Raw genomic sequence first — 19,447 nt, 5'->3', positions numbered from 1 at the left:
ACAGATAAGGTGTGTTTAACCCACAGATGGTCAGCCATCCAAACAATGTCATAAATCATGATTGAGTCATCACGCTGGACCTCAGCGCCTGCAAGTCACTAGTCGCGAATATAACCTTCTGAAATGTCCATAGAATTAGGAATTAGAATACTAATTTAATAGGATTTCTATGGTCATGTCACTCCAGGTCCAAGCAAGACCATATGATAATGCAGTCACTTCCCACTGGGCAAAAACTGGTTGAATCAATGTTGTTTCCACCTCATTTCAACAACAAAAATCTATGTGATGACGTTGAATCAAGGTAGAAAACGGATTGGATTTGTAAAAAGTAATCAACGTAAGGGAAATTTTTCACCCAACCTTTTACCTAAATTCAATGACATGGTGACATTTTTTGTTGATTTCACATTGAATTCATGTTAGTTGACAACTCAACCAAATGTAAATCAAAACTAGATGTTGAAATGACGTCTATGCCCAGTGGGATCATTGTCTTCATTGTCTCAGATACAGTAATGAAGTTAATTTGGCCTTGGATTGTTTCTTTGTTGAGCCGCTTGATTCAATTGATTCCCTGGCACCGCACCGTTTCTGTTGTCTTGGTTTACACTCACGGCTCAGAGTGGGAGGGAGAGGATTTCTATATATATCCAAGCTTGAGTGCAATAATTTATTCAACACATTTGTTCTTCTGCAATGGGTTTGACGTGCTTGTTTTCATCCCGATATCTGTGCATGCATGTCAGTATAGGGATAGATCTGTGACACATACTGAATGTGGGTGCATGTCTTCATAATTGTGTTCATAAGTGGGGTCCAAAATTATTTACACCTTTGATAAAGATTAGCAATAATGACTGTATAAAATAAATAATTGCAATACTGATCTATATTGTATGCTAACGTTTTTGGGGAAATTATATTATTTTATACTAAAACAATTGCTCTGCGAAAAATGTATTTTGATTAACAAGTACAAAAACTAATCTCAAAAAGGTACCTAAAGATTCTTATGAATAAAGTAGTCAAAAGTGTAATATTTGGTCTCATATTCCTAGCATATTTCAAGCTTGTGACTCTACAAACTTCTTGGATGAATTTGCAGTTCGTTTTGGTTGTGTTTCAGACTATTTTGTGCCCAGTAGAAATTAATGGTAAATAATGTATGTAATAATGTCACTTGAATCGTGAATAATGATGATTGAGAAAGTTACAGAGGGTCAAAGGTCATTCCCCCAATACATGCTAACCTCTCACCGTTACTAATAACAGGGGAGGTTAGCATGTCTTGGGGATATGATCTTTGACCCTCTGTAACTTTCTCACTCATCATTATTCACGATTCATTCAGGATCATCCACAATCATGTTAGCATCCACATTAATGTAGAAGTGTTTAGAAACATATTATATTTTTAATTACAATAAAAGTGACTCCAAAATGACACAATACATTATTTACCATTAATTTCTATTGGGCACAAAATAATCTAAAACACAACCAAATCAAACTGTAAATGCATCCAACAAGTTTGTAGAGTCACAAGCTTAATGTAGTTATTGCGTGCTAGGAATATGGGACCAATTATTCCTAGAATCTTTAGGGGTGTCAATAATTGTTACCTCTACCTTTTTGATACAGTCTTGATTTACTTGTTAAACTTCATATCTTTCTCTGAGCAATTGTATACTTTTTTTGAGCATACAATATACAGTGGGGAAAAAAGTATTTAGTCAGCCACCAATTGTGCAAGTTCTCCCACTTAAAAAGATGAGAGATGCCTGTAATTTTCATCATAGGTACACGTCAACTATGACAGACAAAATGAGAAAAGAAAATCCAGAAAATCACATTGTAGGATTTTTAATGAATTTATTTGCAAATATGGTGGAAAATAATTATTTGGTCAATAACAAAAGTTTCTCAATACTTTGTTATATACCCTTTGTTGGCAATGACACAGGTCAAACGTTTTCTGTAAGTCTTCACAAGGTTTTCACACACTGTTGCTGGTATTTTGGCTCATTCCTCCATGCAGATCTCCTCTAGAGCAGTGATGTTTTGGGGCTGTCGCTGGGCAACACGGACTTTCAACTCCCTCCAAAGATTTTCTATGGGGTTGAGATCTGGAGACTGGCTAGGCCACTCCAGGACCTTGAAATGCTTCTTACGAAGCCACTCCTTCGTTGCCCGGGCGGTGTGTTTGGGATCATTGTCATGCTGAAAGACCCAGCCACGTTTCATCTTCAATGCCCTTGCTGATGGAAGGAGGTTTTCACTCAAAATCTCACGATACATGGCCCCATTCATTCTTTCCTTTACACGGATCAGTCACCCTGGTCCCTTTGCAGAAAAAACAGCCCCAAAGCATGATGTTTCCACCCCCATGCTTCACAGTAGGTATGGTGTTCTTTGGATGCAACTCAGCATTCTTTGTCCTCCAAACACGACGGAGTTGAGTTTTTACCAAAAAGTTCTATTTTGGTTTCATCTGACCATATGACATTCTCCCAATCCCCTTCTGGATCATCCAAATGCACTCTAGCAAACTTCAGACGGGCCTGGACATGTACTGGCTTAAGCAGGGGGACACGTCTGGCACTGCAGGATTTGAGTCCCTGGCGGCGTAGTGTGTTACTGATGGTAGGCTTTGTTACTTTGGTCCCAGCTCTCTGCAGGTCATTCACTAGGTCCCCCCGTGTGGTTCTGGGATTTTTGCTCACCGTTCTTGTGATCATTTTGACCCCACGGGGTGAGATCTTGCGTGGAGCCCCAGATCGAGGGAGATTATCAGTGGTCTTGTATGTCTTCCATTTCCTAATAATTGCTCCCACAGTTGATTTCTTCAAATCATGCTGCTTACCTTTTGCAGATTCAGTCTTCCCAGCCTGGTGCAGGTCTACAATTTTGTTTCTGGTGTCCTTTGACAGCTCTTTGGTCTTGGCCATAGTGGAGTTTGGAGTGTGACTGTTTGAGGTTGTGGACAGGTGTCTTTTATACTGATAACAAGTTCAAACAGGTGCCATTAATACAGGTAACGAGTGGAGGACAGAGGAGCCTCTTAAAGAAGAAGTTACAGGTCTGTGAGAGCCAGAAATCTTGCTTGTTTGTAGGTGACCAAATACTTATTTTCCACCATAATTTGCAAATAAATTCATTAAAAATCCTACAATGTGATTTTCTGGATTTTTTTCTTCTCAATTTGTCTGTCATAGTTGACGTGTACCTATGATGACAATTACAGGCCTCTCTCATCTTTTTAAGTGGGAGAACTTGCACAATTGGTGGCTGACTAAATACTTTTTTTCCCCACTGTAGCTCAGCATTTGAATAATGTATTTTATACAGTCATTATTGCTCATCTTTATCAAGGGTGTCAATAATTTCGGACCCCACTGTATGCGTGTGTGACTGCATGGCTGTGTGTGCGTGTGTAAGCGAATAGGCCTAGCACTATACTCTTAACCCCAGGTCTCGGCCAATCAGGCAGCCTTGTACCACTCCAGTGCATATCTAGTTATAAGGGGAACTGTTACTGTGAGCCGGGGGGGCAGGAATAGCAGATGCACGATGGACTGCTATATTTAGAGCTGTGTGAATATCAGGAAAACATCCCGGTTACTGTCTGTCAAGCTGTGACTAATGATGTGAAAAGTGATGTGAAATTCAATTCAATTTGTTTACATGACTTTGGTTATTGTAGCAAGACACTTTGTGTAAGAGCACATTCATTGTAATGCCTTTTAAGTCTCTCTGGATAGCAATGTCTGCTAAATTGCTCAAATGTACACGTAAAATGTTATCCTATGAACATTGCTTTTGTTTTTCTGAAGTATTTCCTAAATGTATAATGTTAGAGATCAGTCCAGAAGGCCAGAGCCCCTGTTGTTCTAAGTATCTTGATGTGTTGTTAATTTCAGAGTGGGTGAGCTCTAGTGACACGTGCACTGCGGGTCTGCAGACTCTCTGTGTGTGCACTTGTATCCAGGGTCAGTGTGAGTGTGAAGGACAGACAGATAGTTTTGTGGTAAAGCTGAGAAACACTGGAATACCTCTCTGGCTGGCTAGAAGAGCAGTTTCTAAAGGTCAATAGACTGGGGGAAGTACTATAATGAGAGAGAGAGAGAGAGAGAGAGAGAGAGAGAGAGAGAGAGAGAGAGAGAGAGAGAGAGAGAGAGAGAGAGAGAGAGAGAGAGAGAGAGAGAGAGAGAGAGAGAGAGAGAGAGAGAGAGAGAGAGAGAGAGAGAGAGAGAGAGAGAGAGAGAGAGAGAGATTACATGTTTACACACGTTTCCCATGCCAATAAAGCCCTTAAATTGAATTGAATTGAAATTGAATTGAGAGAGAAGTGTCCTATCCCTGTCCAGGGTCCATTTTCCAAATCCCTATCCTAAAGGCCCTGTCCTGCCTCAGAACCCGATTCTGGTTCACAGGTTGACCCCTGGTCTAAGCCCCAGAGATGCTCTGCTTTCCCCCTGGTTTAAATATAACCTCTGTGACAGGAGAGAACCATGTTCCCTACTGATGTTACATATACACACCACACCACTCTGATTGATTCAGCAGAGAGAGGGGGAGGGAGGGAAATCAATGCCGGATAGGAGGGGTGCGGGGTCAGGTGTAGATGGTGAAGGTATTTGGGGGTTGGGGGTGAGAAGGAGAGAGAACAGGTTGTGAGTTTAGGGTTGCTGTTGCTGACTAGCTGTGGGAAGGGGTTGGAGGGGGATAGGAGACACAGGATACTGTACAAGACAAGCATTAGGTGTATTTGGAAGGTAGGAGTTTCCAGGAGGGTAATAGGGTATACCTCAGGTGTGCAGAGGAATAGGGTGTACCGTTCCTCCCACCAGCCTCTTCTGGTACAGGGTCTTCTCACAGCAACACTGTTCTCACAGCAACACTGTTCTCACAGCAACACTGCTCTCAAACACGTCTCATCTCTCATCTGGAGAATCCCTGCTGAGGTTTGTCACAGAGACAGGTGGCAGAAAATAGAACAGGTACAACACCTGCACTGAGGCATCAGCACAGAGTCCATCTACAGTCCACCCAGTCCATCTAAAGTCCATCTACAGTCCATCTATAGTCCACACAGTCTGTCTACAGTCCATATACAGTCCACACAGTCCAGCTACTGTCCATTGCGCCGTCAGGCTTATCATAGTGTACTCATGGTTTTGTGACAGGAACACAGACAATGTTATTATGCTGTATTTGTGAGGGTCACTCCACATCAAGTGTTCGTAAGAGGCCAATCAACTCATATGACCAGACTTCTCAAGTGAAGTTCTAGAACGTGATGTATGTCTATGGTTCTGTATCAGTCACCATGTATAGCTGGTGTGAGACTACAACTCTCTTCCTGTGTTTTACAGTAATTGTACTAATGGTGTCTGTACTTCTTTGAGTTTTTATGACTTCATTGACTTGTTTTAAAGTTTCTATTTGATATTCCTTATCTTTTGAGATGAATCGTTATGATGTGGGTGAGGATGATGATGATGATGATGACAGTGAGGATGAGGATGATGATGTACATTTTTCTATCAAACAGAATTCCAGTCTGATTTCATGTTCTATTCTCCCTGTGTTCCAGAACATTGAGTTGAAGGTAGAAGTGGAGAGCTTGAAGCAGGAGTTACAGGAGAAACAAGACCTTCTTGACCAGGCTCTGTAAGTCCAGTACGACACATCCAGACTGACAGTTGAATGTTGAATGTATTGACCGACGTCAGTCATCTGATCGGAGTATGTGACACTTCTTACGTCAAATTGCAGGCTCTGTCGTAGCCGGCCGCGACCGGGAGACCCATTGGGCGGTCCACAATTGGCCCAGCGTCGTACAGGGTAGGGGAGGGAATGGCCGGCAGGGATGTAGCTCAGTTGGTAGAGCATGGCGTTTGCAATGCCAGGGTTGTGGGTTCGATTCCCACGGGGGGCCAGTATGAAAAAAATAAAAATAATGTATGCACTAACTGTAAGTCGCTCTGGATAAGCGCGTCTGCGAAATGACGTAAATGTAAATGTAAATTGCGGTTGTAGACTGACAGCCAACCAACAGATGTTATGTATGCATTGTGAATGGATTACCTAATGTTTACCTAATGCCACATATCCACCAATAGAATACTGTCCTCTTACCCTTCCTGAAATTCCCTTCGAGACCCGCCTACTGTATGTAGCATAGTACAAAACCAATACAATGCAATTATCTTAATGTTTTCCAAAGACCCATGACTACATACGACATGCTTTGCTGGTATGCAGAAATACAATTTGCCCAAGTGATTACGGTGAGTGTTTGTCTTTGTTTGATGAGCCTTAACAAAGCTGTTTCTCAATAAGTCCTCATACAGAGATGGTGTTATAGCAGGATAACAAGCCTATAGCAGGGGACTGTAGGCATAGAGCAGTAATCGGTAGTGAGTCCCTCAGAGGGTAGAATCAAAAGTTTAGAGGTAACACCTCAGCTCATGTTTCACACAACAGCTGGTGGAGTGAGAAAGGACTGGACACACACACACACACACACACACACACACACACACACACACACACACACACACACACACACACACACACACACACACACAAGCATTCACAGTCAGCACACACACACGCCACACGCACACACACACACACACACACACACACACACACACACACACACACACACACACGAGCATTCACAGTCAGACACACACACACGCCACACACACACACACACACACACACACACACACACACACACACACACACACACACACACACACGAGCATTCACAGTCAGCCACACGCACACACACACACACACACACACACACACACACACACACACACACACGAGCATTCACAGTCAGACACACACACACGCCACACGCACACACAAACTTTGCATGTGCACATTGCCCATACTGTACGCACACACACACACACTCCCGCACGATGCACACACACGTGTACTCCTGGTGTCTGTCCCAATGTGATCGCACACTCGCCAGCTCCAAAAGGGCAACCCTGATATCTTGGCATCCAGACAGGGATATGGAAGGCAATACCTGGCACGTCCATCCTTGCCCCCCTCCGAACCCCTACCCCTGCTGTTGCCGCTAGGCTTTGAATTTAATACTCCCCCTGGAGGGGAATCAATTTGATTGACATATTCTGTGTATTCATAAGATTGCTATGAGATTAAATTCCACTTTGCTGGCTCGTGCCTTCAACCCCCCACCCGCCTCCAGCCTAGAGTCCATAGCCTGGGAAAGATTGATGATCAGAAGTAGTGTGTGTTGGTAGGGGGTCTCAGCATAAATATGTGGCTGATGGAGGAGAGCCGTTAGCATGCTAACTGCTAATCACTGCCAGCTCCACAGCTGGTGTAATGGGTCATTCTGTTCCCCCTGCCTTCCTGCTCACATGGCAGCTAATCAACATTACATTACTGTATTAATATGAAGATAGCATCAGATCAGCTAATCAACATTACATTACTGTATTAATATGGAGATAGCATCAGATCAGCTAATCAACATTACATTAATGTATTAATATGGAGATAGCATCAGATCAGCTAATCAACATTACATTACTGTATTAATATGGAGATAGCATCAGATCAGCTAATCAACATTACATTACTGTATTAATATGGAGATAGCATCAGATCAGCTAATCAACATTACACTATTTTATTAATATGGAGATAGCATCAGATCAGCTAATCAACATTACATTACTGTATTAATATGGAGATAGCATCAGATCAGCTAATCAACATTACATTACTGTATTAATATGGAGATAGGATCAGATCAGCTAATCAACATTACATTACTGTATTAATATGGAGATAGCATCAGATCAGCTAATCAACATTACACTATTTTATTAATATGGAGATAGCATCAGATCAGCTAATCAACATTATATTATTGTATTAATATGGAGATAGCATCAGATCAGCTAATCAACATTACATTACTGTATTAATATGGAGATAGCATCAGATCAGCTAATCAACATTACACTATTTTATTAATATGGAGATAGAATCAGATCAGCTAATCAACATTACATTACTGTATTAATATGGAGATAGCATCAGATCAGCTAATCAACATTACATTAATGTATTAATATGGAGATAGGATCAGATCAGCTAATCAACATTACATTACTGTATTAATATGGAGATAGGATCAGATCAGCTAATCAACATTACATTACTGTATTAATATGGAGATAGCATCAGATCAGCTAATCAACATTACACTATTTTATTAATATGGAGATAGCATCAGATAGCTAATCAACATTACACTATTTTATTAATATGGAGATAGCATCAGATCAGCTAATCCACATTATATTATTGTATTAATATGGAGATAGCATCAGATCAGCTAATCAACATTACATTACTGTATTAATATGGAGATAGCATCAGATCAGCTAATCAACATTACACTATTTTATTAATATGGAGATAGCATCAGATCTAAAGGAGCTAATCAACATTACATTACTGTATTAATATGGAGATAGGATCAGATCAGCTATTCAACATTACATTACTGTATTAATATGGAGATAGGATCAGATCAGCTAATCAACATTACATTACTGTATTAATATGGAGATAGCATCAGATCAGCTAATCAACATTACACTATTTTATTAATATGGAGATAGCATCAGATCAGCTAATCAACATTATATTATTGTATTAATATGGAGATAGCATCAGATCAGCTAATCAACATTACATTACTGTATTAATATGGAGATAGCATCAGATCAGCTAATCAACATTACACTATTTTATTAATATGGAGATAGAATCAGATCAGCTAATCAACATTACATTACTGTATTAATATGGAGATAGCATCAGATCAGCTAATCAACATTACATTAATGTATTAATATGGAGATAGGATCAGATCAGCTAATCAACATTACATTACTGTATTAATATGGAGATAGGATCAGATCAGCTAATCAACATTACATTACTGTATTAATATGGAGATAGCATCAGATCAGCTAATCAACATTACACTATTTTATTAATATGGAGATAGCATCAGATAGCTAATCAACATTACACTATTTTATTAATATGGAGATAGCATCAGATCAGCTAATCAACATTATATTATTGTATTAATATGGAGATAGCATCAGATCAGCTAATCAACATTACATTACTGTATTAATATGGAGATAGCATCAGATCAGCTAATCAACATTACACTATTTTATTAATATGGAGATAGCATCAGATAGCTAATCAACATTACATTACTGTATTAATATGGAGATAGCATCAGATCAGCTAATCAACATTACATTACTGTATTAATATGGAGAGATCAGCTAATCAACATTACATTACTGTATTAATATGGAGATAGGATCAGATCAGCTATTCAACATTACATTACTGTATTAATATGGAGATAGCATCAGATCAGCTAATCAACATTACATTACTTTATTAATATGGAGATAGCATCAGATCAGCTAATCAACATTACATTACTGTATTAATATGCACACACAGTCACAGGGTGTACTACTACTAGCAGTAGACTCCCCTCACAGGTAGATGCTCCAGTTTTCACAATACGATGTGTATGTGCACCGACAGTAGTTTGTAAACTAACACTCAGAATGCTTAATTATAGCTATGGCGAGTTTGACCGAATTCCAGCCTTGGTCTGAGTGATGTTTTCGTGGCGCTCTCACAGAACTATAAGTGAACACAATAAAAGTTTACACCCTGGGTGTGTGACTGGTCTCTATTTGTAGATGGGAGGTGTAGGGTATTCCATGAGATAGCAGGGATACTTCATATGACCTCATATCCTGTCTTAGTCCTGACCTGACCACAATACAACCCTAAAACGACCCAGGATTGACGCCATTGGTCTGCCCTGCACCGATGTCACAATAACAAGCAACACAGTATTATGAGTGTATGTGGATGACTGTTGGGAGTTATTGATAGACACTTAACATGATGTTCCATCTTATGTCCTCTCCCTGATAGGACAACAGAATACAGCCAGACCAATCACAATTATCGCAATTTTTTCCTCACTTTTAATATGACGATAGCAGAGAGCCTGACCAATCACAATGTTCCCTCTCTCTCCTCTCTTCTGATAGGTCAAAAGCTGAGAGCCTGTCCAGTCACAATGAGGCAGAGCTACAGAGACGATGTGAGGAGAGACAGCAGGAGATCGACCACATGCAGGAGTTGCTGGAGACCAAGATACAACTCCTGCAGGAGGTACACACACGCACACACACACACACACACACACACACACACACACACACACACACACACACACACACACACACACACACTGTTAAAACGTTGGTTGTGTTCTTTGTTGAGATGAAATGAGTTGTTATATTATTAGATCAGCTTTAAACACACAGACTGACATCCAGACCTTTTCATGTGTTTCCTCCAGGAGGCCGAGCTAGCGAGATGTGAGGCTGGGAGGATGGCCTCCCTGGCTAGGTCGAGCTCCCAGACCCTCTTGGAGGACTTGGAGGACAGGCCAGAGGAGGAGGAGAGCCCCCAGACCCCGTCTAACCACCCCCCATCACACACCAACAGAGACAGGTACACACACGCTATATGGTCATTCGCGCCAGATTTGAACCAGTGACCTAAAAGCTGTAATTCCACACCTTCACACTCTTGGAGAAAAGCCTAGGACTCCTAGAAGTCCAAACTTAGCCCACTATATCTATGATACTGACCTCTCTCTCTCTCTCAATTCAATTCAATTTAAGGGCTTTATTGGCATGGGAAACATATGTTAACATTGCCAAAGCAAGTGAAGTACATAGTAAACAAAAGTGAAATAAACAATAAATATTAACAGTAAACATTACACTCAGAAGTTCCAAAAGAATAAAGACATTTCAAATGTCATATTATGTGCAAATAGTTAAGGTACAAATGGGAAAATAAATAAACATAAATATGGGTTGTATTTACAATGGTGTTTGTTCTTCACTGGTTGCCCGTTTCTTGTGGCAACAGGTCACAAATCTTGCTGCTGTGGTATTTCACCCAGTAGATAAGCGAGTTTATCAAAATTGGGTTTGTTTTCGAATTCTTTGTGGATCTCTGTAATCTGAGGGAAATATGTGTCTCTAATATGGTCATACATTTGGCAGGAGGTTAGGAAGTGCAGCTCAGTTTCCACCTCATTTTGTGGGCAGTGTGCACATAGCCTGTTTTCTCTTGAGAGCCAGGTCTGCCTACGGCGGCCTTTCTCAATAGCAAGGCTATGCTAACTGAGTCTGTACATAGTCAAAGCTTTCCTTAAGTTTGGGTCAGTCACAGTGGTCAGGTATTCTGCCACTGTGTACTCTCTGTTTAGGGCCAAATAGCATTCTAGTTTGCTCTGTTTTTTTGTTAATTATTTCCAATGTGTCAAGTAATTCTCTTTTTGTTTTCTCATGATTCGGTTGGGTCTTACTGTGTTGTTGTTGTTGTCCTGGGGCTCTGTGGTGTCTGTTTGTGTTTTTGAACAGAGCCCCAGGACCAGCATACTTAGGGGACTCTTCTCCAAGTTCATCTTTCTGTAGGTGATGGCTTTGTTGTGGAAGGTTTGGGAATCGCTTCCTTTTAAGTGGTTATAGAATTTAACGGCTCTTTTCTGGATTTTGATCATTAGCAGGTATTTGCCTAATTCTGCTCTGCATGCATTATTTGGTGTTTTTCGTTGTACACAGAGGATATTTTTGCAGAGTTCTGCGTGCAGAGTCTCAATTTGGTGTTTGTCCCATTTTGTGAATTCTTGGTTGGTGAGCGGACCCCAGACCTCACAACCATAAAGGGCAAAGGGTTATGTAACTGATTCAAGTATTTTTAGCCAGTTCCTAATTGGTATGTCAAATTTTATGTTCCTTTTGATGGCATAGAAGGCCCTTCGTGAAGCCATCGTTCACAGCTTTGTGGAAGTTACCTGTGGCGCTGATGTTTAGGCCGAGGTATGTATTTTTTTTTGTGTGCTCTAGGGCAACGGTGTCTAGATGGAATTTATATTTGTGGTCCTGGCAACTGGACCTTTCTTGGAACACCATTATTTTTGTCTTACTAAGATTTACTGTCAGGGCCCAAGTCTGACAGAATCTGTGCAGAAGATCTAGGTGCTGCTGTAGGCCCTCCTTGGTTGGTGACAGAAGCACCAGATCATGAGCAAACAGTAGACATTTGACTTCAGATTCTAGGAGGGTGAGGCCGGGTGCTGCAGACTGTTCTAGTGTCCTCACCAAATCGTTGAGACATATGTTGAAGAGGGTGGGGCTTAAACTGCATCCCTGTCTCACCCCACGGCCCTGTGGAAAGAAATGTGTGTGTTTTTTGCCAATTTTAACCACACACTTGTTGTTTGTGTACATGGATTTTATAATGTTGTATGTTTTTCCCCCAACCCCGCTTTCCATCAATTTGTATAGCAGACCCTCATGCCAAATTGAGTCAAAAGCTTTTTTGAAATCAACAAAGCATGAGAAGACTTTGCCTTTGTTTTGGTTTGTTTGTTTGTCAATTAGGGTGTGCAGGGTGAATACCTGGTCTGTCGTACGGTAATTTGGTAAAAAGCCAATTTGACATTTGCTCAGTACATTGTTTTCACTGAGGAAATGAACTAGTCTGCTGTTAATGATAATGCAGAGGATTTTCCCAAGGTTGCTGTTGACGCATATCCCACGGTAGATATTGGGGTCAAATTTGTCTCCACTTTTGTGGGTTGGGGTGATCAGTCCTTGGTTCCAAATATTGGGGAAGATGCCAGATCTAAGGATGATGTTAAAGAGATTCAGTTTAGCCAATTGGAATTTGTGGTCTGTATATTTTATCATTTCATTGAGGATACCATCAACACCACAGGCCTTTTTGGGTTGGAGGGTTTGTATTTTGTCCTGTAGTTCATTCAATGTAATTGGAGAATCGAGTGGGTTCTGGTAGTCTTTAATAGTTGATTAAAAGATTTGCGTTTGATCATGTATATTTTTTTGCTGTTTGTTCTTTGTTATAGGGCCAAAAAGATTGGAGAAGTGGTTTACCCATACATCTCCGTTTTGGATAGATAGCGCTTCGTGTTGTTGTTTGTTTAGTGTTTTCCAATTTTCCCAGAAGTGGTTAGAGTTGATGGATTCTTCAATTACATTGAGCTGATTTCTGACATGCTGTTCCTCTTTTTCCATAGTGTATTTCTGTAATGTTTTAGTGATTCACCATAGTGAAGGCATAGGATCAGGTTTTCTGGGTCTCTATGTTTTTGGTTGGATAGGTTTCTCAATTTCTTTCTTAGGTTTTTTCATTCTTCATCAAACCATTTGTCAATGTTGTTACTTTTCTTTGGTTTTCTGTTAGAGATTTTTAGATTTGATAGGGAAGCTGAGAGGTCAAATATACTGTTTAGGTTTTCTACTGCCAAGTTTACACCTTCACTATTACAATGGAACGTTTTGTCCAGGAAGTTGTCGAAAAGGCATTGAATTTGTTGTTGCCTAATTGTTTTTTGGTAGGTTTCGACACTACTTTCCTTCCATCTATAGCATTTCTTAATTAATATCTCTCTCTCTCTCTCTCTCTCTCTCTCTCCCCCCCTCCTGTAGGGTGGTCGAGGAGCTGACCAGTGCTCTGCGCTGTAAGGAGGCTCTGATCACTGAGCTGAGTGGACAGAAGAGTGTCCTGACCCTGAAGGTGGGAGAGCTGGAGAGACAGGTAGAGGACCTCTCCTCCTCCCTGCTGCAGAAAGAGAGGGATGTAGAGGTATGTATCATCCCTGTTACACAAATGAGTGCATGTGTAGGGTCTGCATTGGGGTCAATTGGTTGTGTTATTGTATTAATGTATTGTATGTATTTGACTGACTGAATTCCTGTAGTGTGTACAGGCATGTAATAGCAGGAGCAAAGCTTCATACACAGGGTTTCTGGGATACCTCACCCTAGTCTCACCTATTCCTCACTCACTCATTAGACATAGCTCAACCCTTCCTCAACCCTACTCACCCCTCCTTTAGCTATAGCTAACATGCTTTTCAAAACCTCACCCCTCCTCACCCATAGTCATTCTTCATCCGTATCTCCCCCGTCCCCATATCTCCCCTGTCCCCATATCTCCCCCGTCCCCATATCTCCCCTGTCCCCATATCTCCCCGTTCCCATATCTCCCCTGTCCCCATATCTCCCCCGTCCCCATATCTCCCCGTCCCCATATCTCCCCTGTCCCCATATCTCCCCCTGTCCCCATATCTCCCCCGTCCCCATATCTCCCCTGTCCCCATATCTCCCCCATCCCCATATCTCCCCCGTCCCCCATATCTCCCCCGTACCCATATCTCCCCCCCGTCCCCATATCTCCCCCCATCCCCATATCTCCCCCCGTCCCCCATATCTCCCCCGTCCCCATATCTCCCCCGTCCCCATATCTCCCCCGTCCCCATATCTCCCCCGTCCCCATATCTCCCCTGTCCCCATATCTCCCCCGTTCCCATATCTCCCCTGTCCCCATATCTCCCCCGTCCCCATATCTCCCCTGTCCCCATATCTCCCCCATCCCCATATCTCCCCTGTCCCCATATCTCCCCCGTCCCCATATCTCCCCCGTCCCCATATCTCCCCTGTCCCCATATCTCCCCTGTCCCCATATCTCCCCCGTCCCCATATCTCCCCCGTACCCATATCTCCCCGTCCCCATATCTCCCCCGTCCCCATATCTCCCCCATCCCCATATCTCCCCCATCCCCATATCTCCCCTGTCCCCATATCTCCCCTGTCCCCATATCTCCCCGTTCCCATATCTCCCCCGTCCCCATATCTCCCCCGTCCCCATATCTCCCCGTCCCCATATCTCCCCCTGTCCCCATATCTCCCCTGTCCCCATATCTCCCCCGTCCCCATATCTCCCCCGTCCCCATATCTCCCCGTACCCACACACGCAAACAACATGGAAACATATGGAAACACACCTGTTATAGCTAACACACGCAAACACACACATAGACACTCCTGTCAAAAAACACATAGCAACAAACCTATTTGTGTGTGTTCAAACCCACAGACCGCTACACTCAGGTTACTAAAGGTTTAGAAACATATTCACCAGGAAAACATTCAAAAATAGACATTTTTCAATATCCTTTCGGTTGTCAAAATCGAACTTTGTTATGATGGAATAATTGCATATGGTCAATTTTACCGCAACACCTAAGAGCGTTGAAGAGCAAGGCTCAACTTCTCCGCTGTTTTGGTGCCCTGGCTACCACGTTGTGAACAGCGTGAAGCAATCCCGTGCACATGCGCCGATACTGTGTGTGACTGAGAGAGCGAAGTGTTGCATCTCGATCATCTCAATATCTGCGGTGCTGCTCGTGGCAACGTCATTTCGCTGAGTTGACCTTTAATGCTTTGATCTGTTTCAGAATCAATTAATTACATTTGTATTTACTGTAGCCTACCGTAACCCATGCAGCTAGTCCTGTCCAATCTACCAGTTGTGTTAAGTTGTGTTGTTGTGGCAGCAGGCAGAGTGGTAGTGTGATGCATTTTGTTGGACGACTGTCAACAGAACGCAGTGTACTCTGCTACTCTCTGAATTATCTAATCTTCACTACAGCTGTTGTACAGCTTTTCTGAGAAGGAGATATTAATTACCCTCCGTGGGACTGATATCACCATTACTCAGACACACGCAACAACTTATTCACACACACACGCACACGCGCACACGCATACGCACACAAACACACACACACATACACATACACACACACACACACACACACACACACACACACACACACACATACACACACACCTAACTTTCTAAGCCACCTGTTTCTCTCTCCTACAGTTCTACCAGGAGGAGCTGGGCAGGGAGAGACTACGCATTGAGCAGGAGATGCAGGTAAGTGAATCCTGAAGTGAACACAGAAACTCACTCAAAGCTGGAATCCTTAACAGTGACACTGCCACGTCCGTTTGCGATATTACAACAACAAAGAAGTTACTGAAAACAACCAACACAGTGTTTCTCCCCCTCTGACATCATCGCGTGCACGATAAAAGAGCACAATATGTACTGCGGCAACAACGCGCTCCTCAGCTCGGCAACAGAAACAATAACAACGGTGGTGGGGCGGCTAGTGGACGGGCTAGGCCACTCCAGGACCTTAATGTGCTTCTTCTTGAGCCACTCCTTTTGTCACGCCCTGGCTCTGGGGACACTTGTATGTTGAGCCAGGGTGTGAGTTTCCTTTGTCGATTCTAGTTGTTGTGTTTCTAGGTTGGCCAAAGTGGTTCTCAATCAGAGGCAACTAGTGTCAGCTGTTGCTGGTTGTCTCTGATTGGGAACCATATTTATTCAGTCTGTTTGCCACAGTGGGGTGTGGGATCTTGTTCCGTGTTGGTGTGTTTATGGTAACCAAGGACGTCACGTTATCGTTTTGTTGTTTTGTTCGTGTATCATTAAATAAATAAGTATGTTCACCTTCCACGCTGCGCCTTGGTCCTCTGTTCCCGACGAACGTGACAGAAGATCCCACCATAACTGGACCAAGCAGCGTGAAGAGGAGAGAGGTTGGACGTTGGAGCAGTGGAGTAAGAGTCTCGACTGGGCCAAGCCAAGTGAAGAGCAGAGAGGTTGGACTTTGAAGCAGTGGAGTGAGTGTCTGGCTAGAGACATGGAGGCCTGGTCCAAGAGGAGAGCCGCCCAGACATTTTTAGGGGGGCTCACGCCCGTGGACGACGGGGCAGCAGGAGGCCGCGATAGAGCGGTCCAGCCGGGTTGGCAGAGGAGGCCGCCAGGTTACGGGGGCCACTGGTATTAAAGGGGAAGGGAAAGTGTAGAGGCATGGCGAGAGGTACTGGGGTGTGTTACCAGTCCGGTCCGGCCCGTTCCTGATCCCCCGCATAGGGCCAGTGGTGTGTGTCCTCAGTACGGTCCGGCTTGTTCCTGTCCCTCGCGATCGAGCCTGTGGTGCGTCGCCAACCCGGTCCGGCCTGTTCCTGCTCCCGCACCAAGCCAATGGTGCACGCCGCCAGCCCGGCCCGGCCTGTTCCTGCTCCCCGCACCAAGCCAATGGTGCGCGTCGCCAGCCCGGTCCGTCCAGTTCTGCTCCCCGCACCAAGCCAGTGGTGCGCGTCGCCAGCCCGGCCGGCCAGTTCCTGCTCCACGCACCAAGCCAGGGGTGCGATCGCCAGCCCGGCCCGCCAGTTCCTGCTCCACGCACCAAGCCAGGGGTGCGCGTCGCCAGCCCGGCCCGGCCTGTTCCTGCTCCCCGCACCAAGCCAGTGGTGTGCGTCGTCAGTCCGGCACGCCCGTGCCTGTTCCACGCGGTGCCTGGTCCGGCACCGGTCAGCTGCTCGACGCCGGAGCTGGAGCAATCCGCTCCACCAGTGTTCGGTCCAGCTCCGGCCAATAGGCCAGACCGGACCAGGGTACTTTGGGGGGTTAGAGAGGGAGTGGGGATCATGCCAGGAGCCGGATCCGCCGCCAAGGCGGAGTGCCCACCGGTCCTCTCCTGTGGTATGGTTGGCGCGGTCAGAGTCCGCGCCTTTAGGGGGGTACTGTCACGCCCTGGCTCTGGGGACACTTGTAGGTTGAGCCAGGGTGTGAGTTTCCTTTGTCGATTCTAGTTGTTGTGTTTCTAGGTTGGCCAAAGTGGTTCTCAATCAGAGGCAACTAGTGTCAGCTGTTGCTGGTTGTCTCTGATTGGGAACCATATTTATTCAGTCTGTTTGCCACAGTGGGGTGTGGGATCTTGTTCCGTGTTGGTGTGTTTATTGTAACCAAGGACGTCACGTTATCGTTTTGTTGTTTTGTTCGTGTATCATTAAATAAATAAGTATGTTCACCTTCCACGCTGCGCCTTGGTCCTCTGTTCCCGACGAACGTGACACCTTTGTTAACTTGGTCGTGTGTTTTGGATCATTGTCATGCTGGAATACCCATCCACAACCCATTTTAAATGCCCTTGCTGAGGGAAGGAGGTTCTCACCCAAGATTTGACGGTACATGGCCCCGTCCATCGTCCCTTTGATGCGGTGAAGTTGTCCTGTCCCCTTAGCAGAAAAACACCCCCAAAGCATAATGTTTCCACCTCCATGTTTGACGGTGGGGATGGTGTTCTTGGGGTCATAGGCAGCATTCCTCCTCCTCCAAACACGGCGAGTTGAGTTGATGCCAAAGAGCTCAATTTTGGTCTCATCTGACCACAACACTTTCACCCAGTTCTCCTCTGAATTATTCATATGTTCATTGGCAAACTTCAGACGGCCCTGTATATGTGCTTTCTTGAGCAGGGGGACCTTGCAAGCGCTGCAGGATTTCAGTCCTTCACAGCGTAGTATGTTACCAATTGTTTTCTTGGTGACTATGGTCCCAGCTGCCTTGAGATCATTGACAAGATCCTCCCGTGTAGTTCTGGGCTGATTCCTCACCGTTCTCATGATCATTGCAACTCCACGAGGTGAGATCTTGCATGGAGCCCCAGGCCGAGGGAGATTGACAGTCTTTTGTGTTTCTTCCATTTGCGAATAATCGCACCAACTGTTGTCACCTTCTCACCAAGCTGCTTGGCGATGGTCTTGTAGCCCATTCCAGCCTTGTGTAGGTCTACAATCTTGTCCCTGACATCCTTGGAGAGCTCTTTGGTCTTGGCCATGGTGGAGAGTTTGGAGTCTGATTGATTGATTGCTTCTGTGGACAGGTGTCTTTTATACAGGTAACAAGCTGAGATTAGGAGCACTCCCTTTAAGAGTGTGCTCCTAATCTCAGCTCGTTACCTGTATAAAAGACACCTGGGAGCCAGAAATCTTTCTGATTGAGAGGGGATCAAATACTTATTTCCCTCATTAAAATGCAAATCAATTTATAACATTTCTTTCATGCGTTCTTCTGGATTTTTTTGTTGTTATTCTGTCTCTCACTGTTCAAATAAACCTACCATTAAAATTATAGACTGATCATTTCTTTGTCAGTGTGCTAACGTACAAAATCAGCAGGGGATCAAATACTTTTTTCCCTCACTGTACCACCTCTTAAACCAGACCGACAAATACAGAGCGGTAACATCGTGGGCTTCAGAATAGTCACCATCTAAGGAAAAATACATGATCAAATTGTAATCACATGTAAACTACTTTCTAATATAATTGGGGTTTCTCTGTGGTTCATCGAAACGCCATTGTGTTGACCTCAACGTAAACATCATACATTACACGTAGTTACCATATCATATAATATCTTAGTAAATAGCAGCTGCTAGAGCTGAGTAATAAACTGTACCTAGATCAGTCTGTGTTGATGTCTCTATGGCTGTTCATCCCAGTATTGTGTTGGGAGCTGTCGGCCTGAAGGGAGCAGGCCTAGGTTATTTTAGTCTGTGGTAAACAAATGA

The 19,447-nt window shown here is 43.8% G+C and overlaps 1 protein-coding gene across 1 annotated transcript in view; it reads left to right on the top strand.

Moving 5' to 3' along the window:
• The window catches only part of LOC121534476 (myomegalin), a 105,683-nt gene that overhangs the window by 17,403 nt on the left and 68,833 nt on the right, over window positions 1-19,447 (top strand). Inside the window, exons 2-6 of the mRNA XM_045206064.1 lie at window positions 5,600-5,676; window positions 10,176-10,299; window positions 10,490-10,644; window positions 13,659-13,815; window positions 15,901-15,954. Coding sequence (XP_045061999.1) covers window positions 5,600-5,676; window positions 10,176-10,299; window positions 10,490-10,644; window positions 13,659-13,815; window positions 15,901-15,954 — 567 coding nt within the window. The remainder of the gene's footprint in view (window positions 1-5,599; window positions 5,677-10,175; window positions 10,300-10,489; window positions 10,645-13,658; window positions 13,816-15,900; window positions 15,955-19,447) is intronic.

Source organism: Coregonus clupeaformis, chromosome 21 (assembly GCF_020615455.1).
Source record: "Coregonus clupeaformis isolate EN_2021a chromosome 21, ASM2061545v1, whole genome shotgun sequence".
NCBI classification, from domain to species: domain Eukaryota; kingdom Metazoa; phylum Chordata; class Actinopteri; order Salmoniformes; family Salmonidae; genus Coregonus; species Coregonus clupeaformis.
Note: the sequence above shows the minus strand (reverse complement) of the source record. Positions and strands in the feature narration are given on the sequence as shown.